Genomic DNA, 17,910 nt, shown 5'->3' on the forward strand with positions numbered 1-17,910 from the left:
TGAGAGACACTCCTTTCCCTACATTTTCCCACAGTATTTTACAATATGCACCCCAATTAATGAATAGGTGATGAATGCATGTCCAGGTAACATTTCACCTCAAAATCAAAAGAAAATTACTATTCTTTAAGTAATTTCAACTTTCTCAGTGGTCATTAATTTCTCAAATCTATATACAATGCAAATAATGCTTTAGCGACTCGTGACTCTTGATATTTCAGAGCTTCCTCTTTTATTTTTTTATTTTATTTTTTTTCTAGAGAAACACAAACACAGACAGACTGGAATCTGATGGCCAGGTGGAATTACGGTTAGCTTGTCTTCTCTGTCCACCTTGGTCACTCACCGCACACGCTCACTGGGAATGGAAACATACGCCAGAGCTCCTTATTATGAGAGGGGAAATATTTTATTCAGATTTATTAATTCAAAACTGAAGCATGCCTGTCGACAGAGGGACAGTTCTTCTCAATCTGTCATCGTTGAAGTCAGACGCGCCTGACACCGCGATTCATTTGTCTTGTCGTCACTGACAGTCGGATTTTCCCACAGCACTCCCGCGAGGAGTTGCTCAGGGATTTTATAAGACGGCATAAAGAAAGGGAGGGGGAATAAAAGACAACACACTGTGACAAGGAACAGCCATTTCATTAAGGCAAATACGCCTGAAAAATGCTATGAACAGCACTGAAAATTCATTCTGCATTAGTTAGGTTTTTTCCCCTTCCTAACACTTTCTAAAGAGGAAAGAAAAAAAATAAGTATTGAGTGTGATGGTCTAAAAAGTCATGTTAGCACAGGGATGGAAATCGTAAAGAATTGAGCAATTCTGGTTTTTTAGTATTTTTAAAGACTAAATATTTTTGTAAAAAATAAATTAAAAGACATTTTCAGTAATAAATAAATGTAAAACAAATAATTGCAAAAGGTATGCTTTTAGAGTGAATACAATGCAGTGCAATAATTATTATGGTATTAACTATATATTAATATAAAAATGTGGCAAACATATTTAATTAATTAATCAATATTTTGTAAAATACTACGAAACTCATAATGTCAATCTTAATCTTAAATAAAGTAGAGGTGCGTCTTAATCAATTCCCTAGCTTCTTAGGTTGTGGACAAGTATATCATGTACACGAATTCGGGCACTGACATTAAGGATACTGGTTCACTTCACATTGGAACACTGATGACTCTTTCTGGCGACATGACAACATCCTCATTGTACAACATCACTACTGGTATTCATGAACAACAGCAGAAGGGATATCTTCATTATATAATTTTTTTTAATGTTATTTAATGCAGATCATGATAAATAAATGTGATTGTTACATATATGTGCAACATTTCAGCCGTAAGTAAATTATAAATGTTAGCTTGATTATGTTCATTACCTGTCTATGTATGCCCCCAAAAATTTAAATATTGTTTGTATTTTTAATAACGTTCATGTTTCATGCTTCCATTAAAGCTACACTGCGTAATATTTTTAAGTTGATTTTTAGCAAAAAACACTTTGTTCTTTCTAAATTATACATTCTCATTAATGTGTAATCACTTCAACCAACTAATTAAATATTCTCATAAGTGTATAATCTGCCATCTAGAATACATACGAGCGAGTCGCTCGAATGGCGGAAGCAATGTTGCGCATCCATCTTGAAAATACATTAGCCAAAGAGGGACATACCTGGAAATTAAAGCTTCGCCTTTCGCGTTTTTACACTCAGTGGCACCGTGACGAATGCGAGAGGGAGATTACTCGCGACTGCCGGCAGATTTGAAATAATACGGCCACCGTAGGAGTTAAAACGCCCTCGGAATGGGAGGGGCTAGAAAGTAATATTCAGTTGGTAGCAATTTCACCGCTAGATGGGAGTAAATCCTACACAGTGTAGCTTTAAGGGGAAAGATGGCTGCATCCAAAATAACTTCCCTACTATATAGCAGGCAAAAAACAGTATGTGACAAAAGAAGTATTTCTTAATTCACAGCACTCATTAAAGAGTAGGCAAAAAGTACCCGGATGACATACTACTTCCAGCGGGATTCGGTGTGGACACTTTCCTATCCCATGAGGCCACGTGAGAGGATTCATGAATGGCAGTGAAGCGACGTAACTGACGCTAGTAGGTCACATGATAATGACAACATTTCTAATGTAGTACGTCCAGATTACACTCATACTACACACACTCACTATATAGAACGTACTTTTTTAGCGGTCGTGAGGTAATTACTTAAAGGGATACTTCACCTCTGGGAAGATGAATGTGTATTTAAAATAGGTCATTTAAGTAGAAGAAATGTGAAGACATTTCTTAATTTGGAGCTTTCTAGACTGAGAAAAGCCAGAAAATGTATTTTGGCTTATGTGGATGAAAGACAACAACTCCCAGAATGCACTTGCTTCGCTGCCTTAGGAGGCCACGCCTACCGGTAAGAGTGCGCAGTTGAAAACAACAAGGCTAGCCTACGTGATGAGTTTGCCAGGGATTTACAGATCGCCCAAAATGTCCGGGATTCGGCTTTTGCGTTCTACAGTCGCCATTCATTCATCATGTTTACTGTGGCGAGCAGGACGAGGCTGACGGCCGCGGGAGAACGGCGCGAGGCCGGTGGCGTCATTACTGAGACGCGCCGGGTCTCGCATCTCTCGCGGAGGAGCGGGAATTTTCTTAGCAATGGTAAAACGCACATCAGCCGATCACTTGTTTAGCGTTCATGTAAACACTACATTCAGATTCACCGATCGGAATGAATTCAGTTAGATTGAAACAAAAGGTGTGCATGTAAACAATGAATGGCGACCGCAGAAAGCAAAAGCCGAATCCCGGACATTTTGAACGATCTCGTCTGCCGGACAAGTCCGGGAAAAGGAGGATGGTAACCCCTACTTACTCAGCTTTCTCCTACTTACTCAGCTTTCTCCTATTCAGCTTTCTCCACAGAACAAGAGCCTACTAGCTTAGCTTCCAAAGAAAGATGGCTGACACTGTGTGTACATTCTGTGAGTGAGATCCCTCCCTCTATGGGCGGGCTGAAAACATGCGGAACAACGCCATCTACTGGCTGTAGTCTTTAGCCTCTGGCCAGAAAATCCTCTGATGACGCAAAATGACGATTTTTGCGTCATCGGAGGATTTTTTCCAGACAAAAAATACATAAATCTCTTGTCTCAGCGGGATATGAGGGTGGAAAGCACGGTAATTCGAAAATACTACAGGTTTTCTACTAATACAAAGCTTAATGCTAAATCCTGAAGTATCCCTTTAATAAAAATAAGTACCTACTCAAGAGTGTATGCAATTTGGGACGCAGCCATTGTGAGCATTGATGATCCCTGCATGGGTAGCATAGTGCATTGTGGGACTTTTTTGGGGAGCGAACGTTTCAGTGCACTGGTAGGATTTTGCAATTTGAGAAAGCTCCATAATGGCCAACTTTAAACTTTCAGTGTGTCTATTACTAGGGGGCGAAATTCGACAGTTGTATGCAAAAGCCACAGATAGTAGAAATGCAACTTAATTCAATCATTTGGGGGAGTCGGACAACAGTTGAGCTTTGTGGTTTAGATTCAATAAAAAGTACCGGCTCTCGGTCACAGTTATCTTATTCATCTTTAGTTTCACTTTCATGGACTTTCAGTTTGTTTTCATTCATCACATCTGTTCCTTTGTTTGATTTTCCCGCCACTCATCAGTTGTCATGGACACTCATCAGATCATCACACCTGTTCATCATCTTCTTATTATCACTGTGTATTTAAGTTCCTCATCTTCACTCTGTGTTTGTTGGTTGTTGTTTGTGCATGCATGCATGTTACACACGCTGTTACTTTCTCTTTGTCGTTGTGGATTACCTGAGTTTGTTTGTTTGTTACCTGAGAAAGAACCATTTTGTTTATAGAAACCTTTTGAACTCTCATCTTCATCCCTGTGACACTCATGAGAGTTGTTCATTCAGAAATCGTTTGTTCAGACCTTCAGTGATCATGCTTTTTGTTTCGTGCTGTAGATTTAGCACTGGTGAAAGATTGCATGTGTGCAATGATCATAATAAACATAAACTTCATTCAGTTCTGGTATTTCAGGGTGTGTTCACACTTGTAGTTCTGTGTTTTATTTAACAAATGTGTATATGTTTATAATTCTATTGTAATTAAAATTTTCTTAAGGATAAAAAAATCTATCTTAGCTAATGCTGTAAACTATACGGGGAGCCCTTAATTACACATCACTATACTATTAAAGGTTACAATTAACAACAGAGTCCAAATTATTACATTGAGCTGCTATTTATTTTTAGATATAATAATTAACACTCAAATAAAAAAGACGTGCTGTAAATTGCGCATAAGGCTGGTTTTGCAATAACTTCTAAATCTAATTATAAAGTTCAGTTTCTACTCCAATTCATTTTTGAAATATAATAACAGTAGCTGTCATAACTTGTTTTCATGACAAATTTATTTTAAACATACATTAAATAATCAAGACATTACTAACAGGTTAAGTAAATATAAAGAATTGCCTAATATAGTGCATATACAAAATGCTTCTTTCTAGACTTCATTTCTCTAGTGAACTAACCTGCTGTCGACACTAAATGCCTGAGGTAAATGTAATGCTAAGTTGGTTATTATTCTCAAGCTGTTTTATTGATACACTTTATTGCCAAAAGTTTTGGGACGTCTGCCTTTACATGCATAATGACTTTAATGACATCCCATTCTTAATTCATAGGGTTTCATGTGGAGTTGGCCCACCCTTTGCACCTATAACAGCTTCAACTCTTCTGGGAAGGCTTTCCAATAGGTTTAGGAGTGTGTATATGGGATTTTTTTTTACCATTCTTCTAGAAGCGCATTTGTGAGGTCAGGCACTGATGTTGGATGAGAAGGCCTAGCTCGCATTCTCCGCTCTAATTCATCCCAAAGGTGTTCTGTCGAGTTGAGGTCAGGACTCTGTGCGGGTCAATAAAGTTTCCCCACACCAAACTCGCTCATCCATGTCATTATGGACCTCGCTTTGTGCACTGATGCGCAGTCATGTTGGAACAGGAAGGGGCCATCCCTAAACTGTTTCCACAAAGTTGGGAGCATGAAATTGTCTTGGTATGCTGAAGCATTAAGAGTTCCTTTCACTGGAACTAAGAGGCCAAGCCCAACCCCTGAAAAACAACCCCACACCATAATCCCCCCTCCACCAAACCTTACACTTGGCACAATGCAGTCAGGCAAGTACCGTTCTCCTGGCAACCGCCAAACCCAGACTCGTCCATCGGATTGCCAGAGAAGCATGATTCATCACTCCAGAGAACACGTCTCCACTGCTCTAGAGTCCAATGGTGGCGTGCTTTACACCGCTGCATCCGACGCTTTGCATTGCACTTGGTTATATAAGGCTTGGATGCAGCTGCTCGGCCATGGAAACCCATTCCATGAAGCTCTCTACGCACTGTTCTTGAGCTAATCTGAAGGCCACACGAAGTTTGGAGGTCTGTAGCTATTGACTCTGCAGAAAGTTGCCGATTTCTGCATACTATGCGCCTCAGCATGCGTTGATCCCGCTCTATGAATTTATGTGGCCTACCACTTCGTGGCTGAGTTGCTGTTGTTCCCAACTGCTTCCACTTTGTCATAATAACACTAACAGTTGACCATGGAATATTTAGTAGTCAGGAAATTTAACGAATGGACTTATTGCACAGGTGGCAATAAGCTTGTATAGCTTGAATTCACTGAGCTCCTGAGAGAGACCCATTCTTTCACAAATGTTTGTAGATGCAGTCTGCATGCCAAGGTGCTTGATTGTATACACATGTGGCAATGGAAGTTATTGGAACACCTGAATTCAAGGTTTTGGAGGGAGTGTCCCAATACTTTTGGCAATATAGTGTATCTTTCCGCAGTTGAAACACTGGTTAAGAGATGTAAACCTATTTATCATCCTCTCTTCTCCTGCTGCACTTTTTACTGATAGCAAACAGCGCTGCACTGCCGCGCGCACCCCCTTCTGTATTGGAGTGTGGATCGCCTGTGACTGAATGTATTTGTCGTGCGACTGCATGCAGTCCGTACTATATGGTTCGGGATTAATACATGTACCATTACACCCCTAATATATATATATATATATACAGCTTTAATTACATATATTTTGTGACAGAACTTACCTAAAATCCAAAACAATACTGTTCGCTGGGCTAAATGTGCCCATATGTGCGTACATATGGCAGTCATCTTTTTAGATGTCTTTGGTCTGGTTTCAGATGGCAGTGTTCACACTCATTCAAATGAACTGCACTGACAGAGTAATCCCACTATAGTTTGTTTTAACCAAACCAAACCTGCCAAGTGTGAACACAGTTTAATTTGATTGAGAATTGAGTTCTTATTCAGGTGCTCGGTTCCCAAACCTGCATTTACTGTAAGCTAAGGTGGATGATGTGTTGTCAGTGTTAAACATGTAGGTCTCTGTTAGTCCTGTTTATTTCTTTTCTCAATTTCTCTCTCCTTCAATGTCTTTCTCATTCCCCAGCCTCCCCCGGCCCAGCCCGCCCAGCCCCTGCTATTTGTAAGTTTGATTTGGAGCGCTGGGTCAGCACATAAACTCAGCCTGCTATCTGCCCACTGCTCTAAGTGGCCTTTTCGCATGGGAGGCTGGGAGGTGCTGAGTGGCCTTCCAGTAGCATCTCTTGACATTTACAGTAGTGTTCTCTCTCTCTCTCTCTCTCTCTCTCTCTCTCTCTCTCTCTCTCTCTCTCTCTCTCTCTCTCTCTCTCTCTCTCTCTCTCTCTCTCTCTCTCTCTCTCTCTCTCTCTCTCTCTCTCTCTCTCTCTCTCTCTCTCTCTCTCTCTCTCTCTCTCTCTCTCTCTATTCCTCCAAGCATCCACCCTGCAGCCGTAAACGAGAATGCTTTATGACAGGTCCCGCTCCCTTTTTACTGTGGTCAGGAAGAGCTGCGTGGTGTGTGTCCTCACAATGGCCTAGGAAACTGACAGCCTTGTGGAGGGATGATCGGGGGAAACACTCAAAAAGGGACATTTAGATGAGCTAAAGTTACCAGTAACCAACGTTTCAGCATTTTTCTATGGAAAACAGCCTTTTGCATATGAAATAGCGGGGTAACATTGTTCCTGCTTTTTGATCGGGTTTGAAATCACTCAGATCATGGGGTTTGTGTGTTAGGCTGTATTTATAACATTGAAGGTAATGACTGCAAAAAAAAGAGACAGCTTTTCCTCAGAGGTGCGATGCTAAGTGAACAGGTAGATTTCTTCTTATCCCCAAAGCTTTAGGAAAGCGCAAAATGCTGAATCAACCGCTGACCTGTAACCCATTTAAAGCTCAATGAAAGTTTAATTCCTCTAGCTCCACCTGAAGTCTGCGAGATGGAGAGGTTTTCAGGTTTGCACTTGATGCAGACTCAAGCTGTGTCCAGGTCTCTCTATTTCACACTGCCTTTTATACATGCTTGGGGGATACGGCGCCCCAAACAACTGAATATTTCATCACAGCCTCCCGCTGATAGATGTACTTGAAGCTTGCAGCGCTGCAATGTCTTCTCAACCTGGTCTGCACTCACCGTGCAACATTGATCAAAAGACGTGTCATGTACTTTACTCAGCCTCTGTTACATCGTGGCATGACAGAGGTGATGAGAATCTAATGTCTTACTTAAGAATAATAAATGATTGATAGATTAAATCCCAAAGGTTTTTTTTAACGAAACCCAAAGCTTCTGGAAATCCTTCACAATGTTGCACGCAATAAAAAAAACACTTTCATATTTTGTAACGTTAATTGCGTTAGATCCCTTGTCATCATAACCTTTAGTCTCTCCCTTATATCATTTTTTCTGTCCTCTGGTGTCGAAGATCACCAGTGGTGAAAATGAGAAGCAAAAAAAAAAAAAAAAAAAATGCTAAAAGAAATGCTAATATTTATTTCGCTGAGAGTTTAAGAGTCATGACTTGTGACGCTTATTTTTTGTATGCGACTATTAGTTAATTTAAAAATATACATTAAAAGTGCAATTAATATAAACAATGACTTAAATGATGACTTTACATCTATTTTGATGCATGTTTTTAATTTCTAATAATAAATTAAAGTAAAACATGTCAGGGTGGAACAACTGTCCTGATATCATAATAAAGAAAAAAAGACTCATTAAAATAATTAATTCTTTTAATAATAACTTAACTTTGTGAATGATGATAAATATAGCCCCAAGCAGCTATTAAGAGGCCATGCACAAAGAAGGCATGATAAGTCATGCCATTATGACTGGGAGCATCAGACGAACTGCAACAATGAGCAATTTAAGACTTATTAAGATGATTTAAGGCAAAATGGCTGAAAAATCAGAGACCAGTCACTAGTAATATGATTTAATGGTTTATCACTTTTAACCAATAGGTGGCACTGTGTACAAATTGATGGGGTGTGGTCGGAGTAATGTGACAATGACATACAAAGTTTGGTGTCAATATGACAAAGCATTGCAGAGATACAGCCCTAGGCCCCGTTTACACGAAGGGAAGACGCAGATATTTCCCTGCAGTTTGGCCTCTCGTTTACACGAAAACCCCGTTTTTATCAAAGAAAATGATTATTTCTAAACTCAAAGTGGAGATTTCTGATAACGTTGGTTATGTGTTGCCGTGTCAACTGGGAGAAAAGGGGTTTACACGTCACATTATGCGCCAGAAAATGCTTAACGTCGCTCGTGTTATTCGTTGTTGTCTATTCTGAGGATTCTGATTGGCTTGCATGGCTTTATCCTTCTCCCTACACTGCCGCCCATAGGTTTGGCATAGTTATGATGGTGCTCGATGGCGTATTTATGCGGGTTGATGTAAATGACAACTTTTTTGAAAATGATGTTGTGTGCACGATGTTATTATTGAAAACGGAGGGGGGGGGGGGGGGGGGATACTTGTTTCTCTAAATACCCGGCTATGTGTAAATGTGGCCTTAGTCGTTTTGGCATCATGTCATCATATTTGTTGATGCGGTATACGAAAACGGTTTTGTCTATCGACATGAAATCTGTTACTTTTTTGCCACCGTGGTCTGAAGATGATCTGACGAATTTCGTGAAAATCGGACAAAAGGTCTAGGAGGAGATTGAGCTTGAATTTTGTTTCTAGCCCTTACTGTTTAAAAGTTATTATTACATGGCTTAGCTGAATTTCAATGTAGAATGCGGTCTGTTATTTCTTGATAACAGACCGCTGCGAACTATAACAGACCGTTGCCATGCAAAACAAAGCGTTGCTATGGACGCGGAACGGACTATTTTCTTTGGCGGAAGCAATACAATCGTTTTTAAAACAATAAGCGCCTTTTTAAATCAATAATTTGTGTCAAATTAATTATTTATTTTTTAGGTAGCCATGTAATAAGCGGGATAATGTATAGAGAGGCGGTCGTTATAGCGAATAACAACCCCTTCAGGCTGATTCAAGACCCCTCCGCTTCGCGTCGGGGTCTCGTTCAGCCTGTCGGGCTTGTTATTCGCTATAACGACCGCCTCTCTATACATTATCCCTTACTTAACATAAACATGAGTGCAAATTTGGACAGTTGGTGGCGCTAGAGCGATTGAGTTAGAGACTAGAAAAATGCTGTGGTGACAGTTCAGACTGTCATCTATCTGTCTGCCAAATTTCCTAACTTTCCCCCAAGTGATTCTATAAGCTGCCATAGACTCAAGAGTGGAAGAAGATGAAGAACACTACTGATTACAATAGGTACACACCTTTCGGTGCTTGGCCCTTAAGAGTAATGTAACAGGTATTCTGAGTTTGTGTTGTTTTGGGTGGGTTTTGTATTATGTTTCACTTCTGTGTCCTAGTTTTCAGTTCGTTTCCTTGGTGATTCATTATTTGATTAATTTGCACACCTGTTGGTCATTTAGTTGATTGGTTTGTTTAGTGTATTTTTTTACCCTGTGTTTCCTTCCGTTCTTTGTCAGTTCTTGTCACGTTATGTTAGGTTGTTCTGTTCTGGTTTCATGTTTTCTGACTCCTATGTTAAATTTGATACTGCTTCCGTTTAGATCCTGTATTCATCTATATTTTGCAAGCTGTGGCAAGTAATATAAAAAAAAAAGACAATTTATTACAAGGCAAGATGGTTCTGGTGGTTCAGGTTTCATGTGGTCCGAAACCACACAAACGTAATGAAATGTATTAATTAATGACTGATTTGTCAAACTTGTTCTTATGTAAAATAAATAAAAATCTTAATGATACATTAGATGCTAACACACATGTATTTAAGGTGCAAGGGAATATATTACTTTTTTCAAAACATGACATTTTTATATTCGAGTCATTAAATCAAAACTTTTCGTGTAATTTATATAAAAGTTTTTGAAAACCAAATGAAACCAATGTGAATAAAGAGTACATTTCTAAAAATTGTCACATGTTTTACACTAGATTTTTTCTTTTCTTTATCGTGGACTCTCTTATTTTTGATTGACCCAACTGTCCAGCCTCACACTGCACAACCATTTCCATTTATAACTATTTAAATGTTTCCAAAGCTTTGAAAAAGATGAATGTGCTTGATATAAGTGAGCGTATGCAGATCACACGTTATTAGAGAGGACAATTTAGATGAGCTGGCATAAATATGAATGAAACGAGTGAGCTAGAAAAGTGTTCGGCAGCAGCACAATGTGCTCCTCTCACCGCTGGGAATACAGAAGTGCTGATCGGTAGGGAAAACCAAACTACTCTAAATTCAAACCACAAGAGTTCAAGCGTCTACAAGAGAATGTCAAATATCTGTAAGTGTGTTATTTGCTGCGTGAAGCTCATTGTAAATTCAGACTGGGCATCGTTTTTTTAAAGTGCGGGCAATTTCTGACACTGCTAGAATGACCGGGAAATGTTCAAATGTGGCAAACTATATCAAAAGGCTATATTCAAGCCTGATGTTGCATTTTTCTTCATTAATAAGAGATGTTCATACTGTTTATGCAGCAGTTAATTTTTTTGCTAACATTTCTGGACAAGTATGCAAGCAGCCAACTCTTTGTAAGTCAACACCGTATTCTTTCCTGTTTCGTTTGAAGATGTTTGACATTGAGCTGTGCGTCTATGGTGTACGTGATGCTGTAGAGTCTGTTCTGGCTGTAGGATATAGCTGTGAAGAGGTCAGACAATCAGTGTGGTTTGGTTTTACAGAGGAAGGTCACTTAGCCTATACATCTGTTCCAGCCCAGCAGTCTTCAGATACTATCACAGCAGCAGGGCCGATTCCTTTCACCACTAACTAGTTCCTCCTCTTCTTCAACTAATGAGAAATCTGATTGATCGATTTAACTTCTGCCACGGTGTGAAAAATGTCTTTTACCAAGAGTAATCCCATTTTGCCATTATTTGCAGAGAAACATTAAGTTGTTCCAATACAACATACGAATTGCGCTAGTCGCTCATTGCAATTCGTAACTTTTTTTGTTTTGAAGAATTGATGACTAATTCGTATAAATTAGTATGATGTCATTCATGTGTTTTCATACAATCTTCTTATACCCCATTGATGGTTAAAGGCCCCCTGAAATCAAAATGTAATTTTTTTTTTAGCTTTTAGGATAAATATGCTAGCCTTAAGGTTAAGAATAAGCTAGTGTGTTTCAAAACAAAGACAAAATTTGCATTTAGGAGATATAAACATTCAAAACAGTCTCTCACTTCCATTAAAATGGATCACGGATTTTTATGACATCACCGTGGACTTCAGCTTCTCATCACATCTTCTGTCCAATCAAATTCTCTTTAGAATCTAATGTGTCCCGCCCCCTATGCTATATACCACCTGGCTAAAGCGACCGCCGTTGACACATCACGGAGGAATATGGGTTGGAGATATGGATTCGGTTGACTAAATGCTATTGGCTATTTGAAAAGGGGGAGGGGCCATTGAATATGCTTTGTACAAAGCTGCATAGGCACTTCAGTGGGCTTTTAAGTTTAGGGGTTGGACTTCATGCTTTTTAAAAAAAAAATCTTATGTTTTTGTACGAATCACATTGTATGAATTCATATGAAATCACAACATCGAAAAATAGATGCATTTTCTCATGTTAACGAGTTGGTTGTTCCTATAGATAGAACTAGGCTAGAAAATTAAGTGTTACATTTATCATTTTCAATTATTTGTAATTTGGCACTTGTTATCTATCTTTCTTAGTAGGGTTTTTTATCTATCTTTCTTAGAAGGTTTTTTTTTTAATAACCATTTTTTGCTTAAACCATCTGAATTTAATACATGAGCTCTGAAGATTTAGTCAAAGGCATTGAAGGATTTATACATTATCCCTCACATATCTGTTTGCTCTCTGAAATTGATGATATTGTTTCCAATAAAAAAGTTGAGATATTACCTATACGACCAGTATATGTCAGCAGTCGCCTTCTAAGTAGGACAGTTTAAAGTGGTGTCGTTTCTCATAAGGAACATAATGGAAGGTGACACACCTCATATGTTGAGCACGGAGATGAGACATCACATGAATAGTTGGAGTGGTGCTTCTGAATATTTGTTCCAGTGATAGGTACTCAGGCATCAGAAATGGCCTCTTTAACACTCTCTTTATTGGTCCTTTTCCCAGCACCTGCAGCCAGAGCGTGACATTTCTGCCACATTCTGAGCTCCATGTCAATAGCCAGTGAATTTAATACCGTTAAATAGACCACATGGCTGAGCAAACTGCCTGCCTGATCATTTTCCCAAGACACATTGAGTGACCATAGTGTCTTTCAGCAGCATGAAGGTCTTTTTTTTTTTTTGTGGAAATGAATGTGGAATATGAAATTATATATCCATATTAAACACGCACACACACACACACACACACACACACACACACACACACACACACACACACACACACACACACACACACACACACACACACACACACACACACACACACACACACACACACACACACACACACACACATATATATACAGTATATATATATATATATGTGTATGTGTGTGTGTGTGTGTTTAATATGGATATTAAATATAGATATACTGTATAGGTGTTTACATGAGAAAAGTAGGAAACTAAGATGTCTTGTTGCAAATTCTTTAATAAGAGACTCCATACAGCTTATAGTCCTGTCAAATGCTTTACAAAAATCCCAGTCAAACAGATTTAACCCATGTAATTCTGAATTCATTCCCAGCTAGGTTTATTTATTTATTACTAGGTATGTATGGTTAAAAGGGAATGACGATCAAAAAATAAAATGTAGTGATGCTTTTACTTTGTTCAATTTTGTGCTATGATGACAAAATTTGTAAATGTTTCTATTTATTTCCCTTAATAACACATTGGCTGATGCATCATCAATATTATGCACATGCCAAACTTACATCTGCCATTGTTCTTAAGGTGGGCATCTTCCTCCCATCTTGCACTACATGTTTATTATGATCATGATTTATATGACATGGTAATCTAATCTTTATGATTGAATAGATTCTGTACAAACACCTCTGGTCATGTGACTATCCAGCCATGTTTGATTTATACTTGACAACTTTGAGTAAAATGCATTAACAACTCTGTTTGGACCCTTCAAACGCAAAAATAAATGTTGTTCATAAATGTAACCGGTGGCATCAAATGAAAACAGATCTTAAACGACCACATTCATTTACAGAATAAGATAACATGGAAGTCCCGAGCGGACACAGAGCCTTTACACCAAACGGCATTATTTATTTTCATCTTCAACCCCTATCCATCACCGTGTTACCACCCTGTCCAGTCCAAGCGCTAACGCCACATCTTAAAGCTTATTACGGCGACCCACCTTCCTCAGGAATATGATTGACGCACCGTGGAAGAACCGAGGCGGGGACAACAGCGCGCTCTCGTCCAATCACGGGCAATGGGCGGCTCCCCATCGCTGTGTGCCAGTGTTGGTGGGCGGAGCCTCCCGTTATGTGTCAGTGTTGCCAGCAGACCTGTGCGAAACAAAAGCACTTCTCTCCCCACGTTTAACGCCTTCAAAGCACGTCTTAGAGCTGTTTCAGTCGTAAAGCTGTCAAAGGAAACAAGGAGTTACGCGGCAGAGTCGCAGATTACACAGGATTACAGCAGCCCTTTCAGACAAAGTTGGGCTCTGTTGTCTTGGCTTTGGTGGCAAGAGCAGGAGTGGCTTGATCCTAAAGCAGCTCTCCAGATCAGATTTCACCCAAACCAGCTGTGAGAGGGAGCTTTGCCTTTTCTCCCCTCTCTCCCTCTCTCCATGTTGTAAGCGCGCTCCAGACATCCAGAAAGCGAAAGGGGGAGTGACGGCGAGAGTTTCTGAAGGAATTTTCCTTCTCCTAGGGAAGAATTGAAAAAGTCACCAGAGTCTAGAGAACAGCGGCGAGGATGGATGATCAGCCCCGGTTGATGCACTCCTCTCACGGGGTGGGCATGGCCGGACACCCCGGCCTGGCGCAGCATATGCAGGATGGCACGGGAGGAGCGGACGGCGAGGGAAGAAAACAGGACATTGGAGACATATTACAACAAATCATGACCATAACCGACCAAAGTCTGGACGAGGCACAGGCCAGGTATATATCTAAGAGTGTATGCATGCTGTCTTTTTTTATTATTATCTTCATAGTAGCTACTGAAACACGTCGTCAGTATTTAACAAGTCAACTGCTTTATATTTTGACGCGCCACCCGAAGCGCACCGACTTTCTTTTTGCGTCTTCTTTCAAACTTTTATGCAGGCGTACATTTTTTTTTATATTGCATTACAAATATGTTACAGCCACTTCCGAGCGCCTCTGTGCACAATCTGGAGCTGTCGTCTTCTTCTTCCCAGATGCATCGTTTCGATTTCCAATTGCTCCAGATCTCGCAGGTTACAAATGAGAAGGCGCATTGATTCAGTGCCATATAGACTTACTACATGTTGCGGGTGGATTCAGTCCTAGTTTTTGGACTGCAAGTATCTAATAATTAAATAAATGTTAGGCTACTGAGCATGCATTCTTACAAATTAAAAAAAAATGTAATATAACATCAATTTATAGTAGTTAAAATCAATAAGGCAGTAAGATGAAGACTAATTTATGTCAAATTCATTCACTTGACCCTATTAGCCTTAGTAACTGTCAACACGTGTTTCTAAAACAAATTTTACATTTGAAATCATATTTGAACAACTTGACTTTAAAGCCTTATTAATAAGTATCATGCATATTGAAATACTCTTAGACTGATATGTAATTTAAATTTGCTGTTTGATATTTATTCATGACATGTTTTGTTGTTCTACTTTTTTTTTTTAAAGGAAAGCATCCAGTCACATTAATTGAGTATTTGATAGCAATTCCACTTTGCAATCCACTTCATGCTGCTCTCTATGATGCACATGACATATTCCTTTTTTTTTTGCTCATTTAACACATTTTATCACTTCCAAAAGTGCTGCACAATTTAGTGCCATTTTCAGCTGTCTTCTATTAAAAACCATTTGTAAAATACAAAAAATTTCCATCACACATAGCAGACATTCCTTCTAAGCCTAATGTCTGTGTTTTGACAGTTTTGACAGGTCATGCATAGTGACGGCTTGTTATTTATTTTCTGTTTGTGTTTTTAGGAAACATGCACTGAACTGTCACAGAATGAAGCCGGCTCTATTCAATGTCCTGTGTGAAATAAAAGAAAAAACAGGTGGGTTTCCTGTCTCACGTAGAGAACAGAAAGCGAAAACTTGCAAGTCTTTGTTTAAATCCAGTTATCACTTTAAGCTGAATATTGAAATATTGATTTTCTTGCTACAGAGCTCTTTAATACAGTGATGTATTGTGTCTTGTGAGCATAACGTCTTGTGCGTTATTAGATATTTAGACTGCATCATGTGAAAGTTCTGATATTACACTAATACAAAAATTCATGTTATCTGGTAATTTATACAGCATTCAGATTCCTCAAATAGATAGCTATTATTATTATTATTTTGTGTGCTATGGTTATAATTTGTGCAGCTGAGCTAAAGCTTATTACGGAATACAGCATTTTACGTTGTGTGGTTAAGTTATGCTGCATTGATGAGGCTTTTTCTCATGTTATTTTTGTTTATAGCCAACAATATCAATGGCTTTAGTTAGAGAATATGATTTTAGGATGTAATTTTACTCATTAAATTGTGATTCTGACTGTTAGCTTTAAAATACTCTGCCTCATGGTTTTGATAATGCCCATCTGAGTTTTATAAACTCGACTTATTGTGACATACCATTTCTTTTTTTCTTTTTTGCTGCGCTGTCTGGTTAGATGCGGATTCTACATTATTACTGGATAAGTTTTGAGGTTTTTGTGTGCATAAAATGCAGCTGGTTGAGTACGGCACTTTAAGAGCAGTTTAAAAAGTCCACCAGAAGCACTATTCATTAGAGTGAAATGAACATGCTGTTTTGATTATGCGATTGTCCCTGAGTGAAGGTTTTCGAGGCAGATTGCTACAGCGAGAAACAACAACAAATGTAAAAAAAAAAAAAACACAACAACCACCACAACACACAGCCGTATCTTCCTTCTAATTAGCCCCAAAGTGTAATTTACAAAGATTTCATTACATGGCAGCTGAAGTTGGCTCTCTGCCACGCTGTCTGAAAGGCGCTGCAGTGGAGAGGTTCCCCCATCCTCAGTGAAATTCTGAACCGAATGAAGAGGGCTTCTGAGGGCCACAGTGTCAGCGATCACAGGGTCCTCATGGCACTAGCTTCGCTTTTTTCCCTCCTCTTGTTTAGCAAGGTTTTCCAAGGAGGGAAAGAGTTATGCCTGACTCTTTTGAACTGCCTTGGCGTCACCCGGGGTTCACTCAAAGTTCGTTTCCAAGATGAAGAACAAAGTGACTTGGACCTCTTCCTGACTCTTTGCTCCTGCTTCTCTTCCCACAGTTCCTGGCAACCAGGAACCTGCAGAGCTTTTGACTAGAGTGATAAACCCGGTTTGACTCCAAACAAGCTATATTAGAATTGTACGATTATGAGGATGGTGCATTTTTTTATTTTTTTTGGTCGAGTTATAGTTGTGATGTCACTCTCCTGTGTGGGAATTAGTTGTTTGTTTGTTTTGTCTATATTATCTTCATCATATTTCATGTGAGATGTCACCCCCCACACACACGCACACCCAAAACACCCCTCATGTTGAGCTTTTGTTTGTAGTTGAACGCAGCCCTGGTGTTGTTTTTGTCAAGGGGGGCTCATTTCAGCTTCCTCGCAGTCGCTTTTCTCTCTCAGGACTTCATTAGGAGCATTGGATCATCAAGATCAAACCTACTTGCATTTGATCAGCGTGCATATCGGAATATTAACATTAGCTGATTCCTGCTTTTTGTTTGTTTCACTTTGAAACCATAAAAAAGTTTGGGCTTTCCAGTTGTGGAAGGAATTGAAAGGAAGGAAACTTGTTAAATGGAACAGGAAGTGTTTTTTTTTTTGTTTTTTTTTATAAATATAAATATATCTTTTTAATTTAAACCATCAAATATTCTGCCAGAAGCATTTGCAAGCTATTTTTGCAGGGTTTTTTTTTGCCTTGGCCTGGGAATTCAGAGAGAACAAATGATTTTTTTATGCTTTTTAAGTGGATGCTATTGATAGTAACATGTTTGTGACTTAAGTAAACACCCCAAAAATAGCAAGAAAAGAAATTCAGTGTTTTTAGGTGTCAGTGTTTTATGCTGTTGAAAATGCTGTCGGCAACACGGTTTAGCTAACACTGAAAATAAATGAACTCAAGCCCCGATGGTTGATTTGAAAGATCCTTGTGTTTCAACCCCCCCACCATGTACTCTCTCCTACGGAATTAGCCGTGAGCTGTACCTCGGTTCACTTCTGTCT

At 39.2% G+C, this 17,910-nt stretch overlaps 1 protein-coding gene across 2 annotated transcripts in view; it reads left to right on the top strand.

Annotated features, from left to right (window-relative positions):
- Positions 1–13,967: 13,967 nt before the first annotated feature.
- Positions 13,968–17,910, top strand: part of pbx1a (pre-B-cell leukemia homeobox 1a) — a 62,080-nt gene continuing 58,137 nt past the window's right edge. The window contains exons 1-2 of one of the 2 annotated variants that reach the window (XM_081374741.1): positions 13,968–14,616; positions 15,660–15,733. In XM_081374741.1, the coding sequence (XP_081230867.1) occupies positions 14,429–14,616; positions 15,660–15,733 (262 nt within the window). In that variant the 5' untranslated portion in view covers positions 13,968–14,428. The remainder of the gene's footprint in view (positions 14,617–15,659; positions 15,734–17,910) is intronic. The other variant, XM_081374742.1, reaches the window with a different exon arrangement.

This window comes from Scardinius erythrophthalmus (assembly GCF_964197995.2).
Source record: "Scardinius erythrophthalmus genome assembly, chromosome: 9".
NCBI classification, from domain to species: domain Eukaryota; kingdom Metazoa; phylum Chordata; class Actinopteri; order Cypriniformes; family Leuciscidae; genus Scardinius; species Scardinius erythrophthalmus.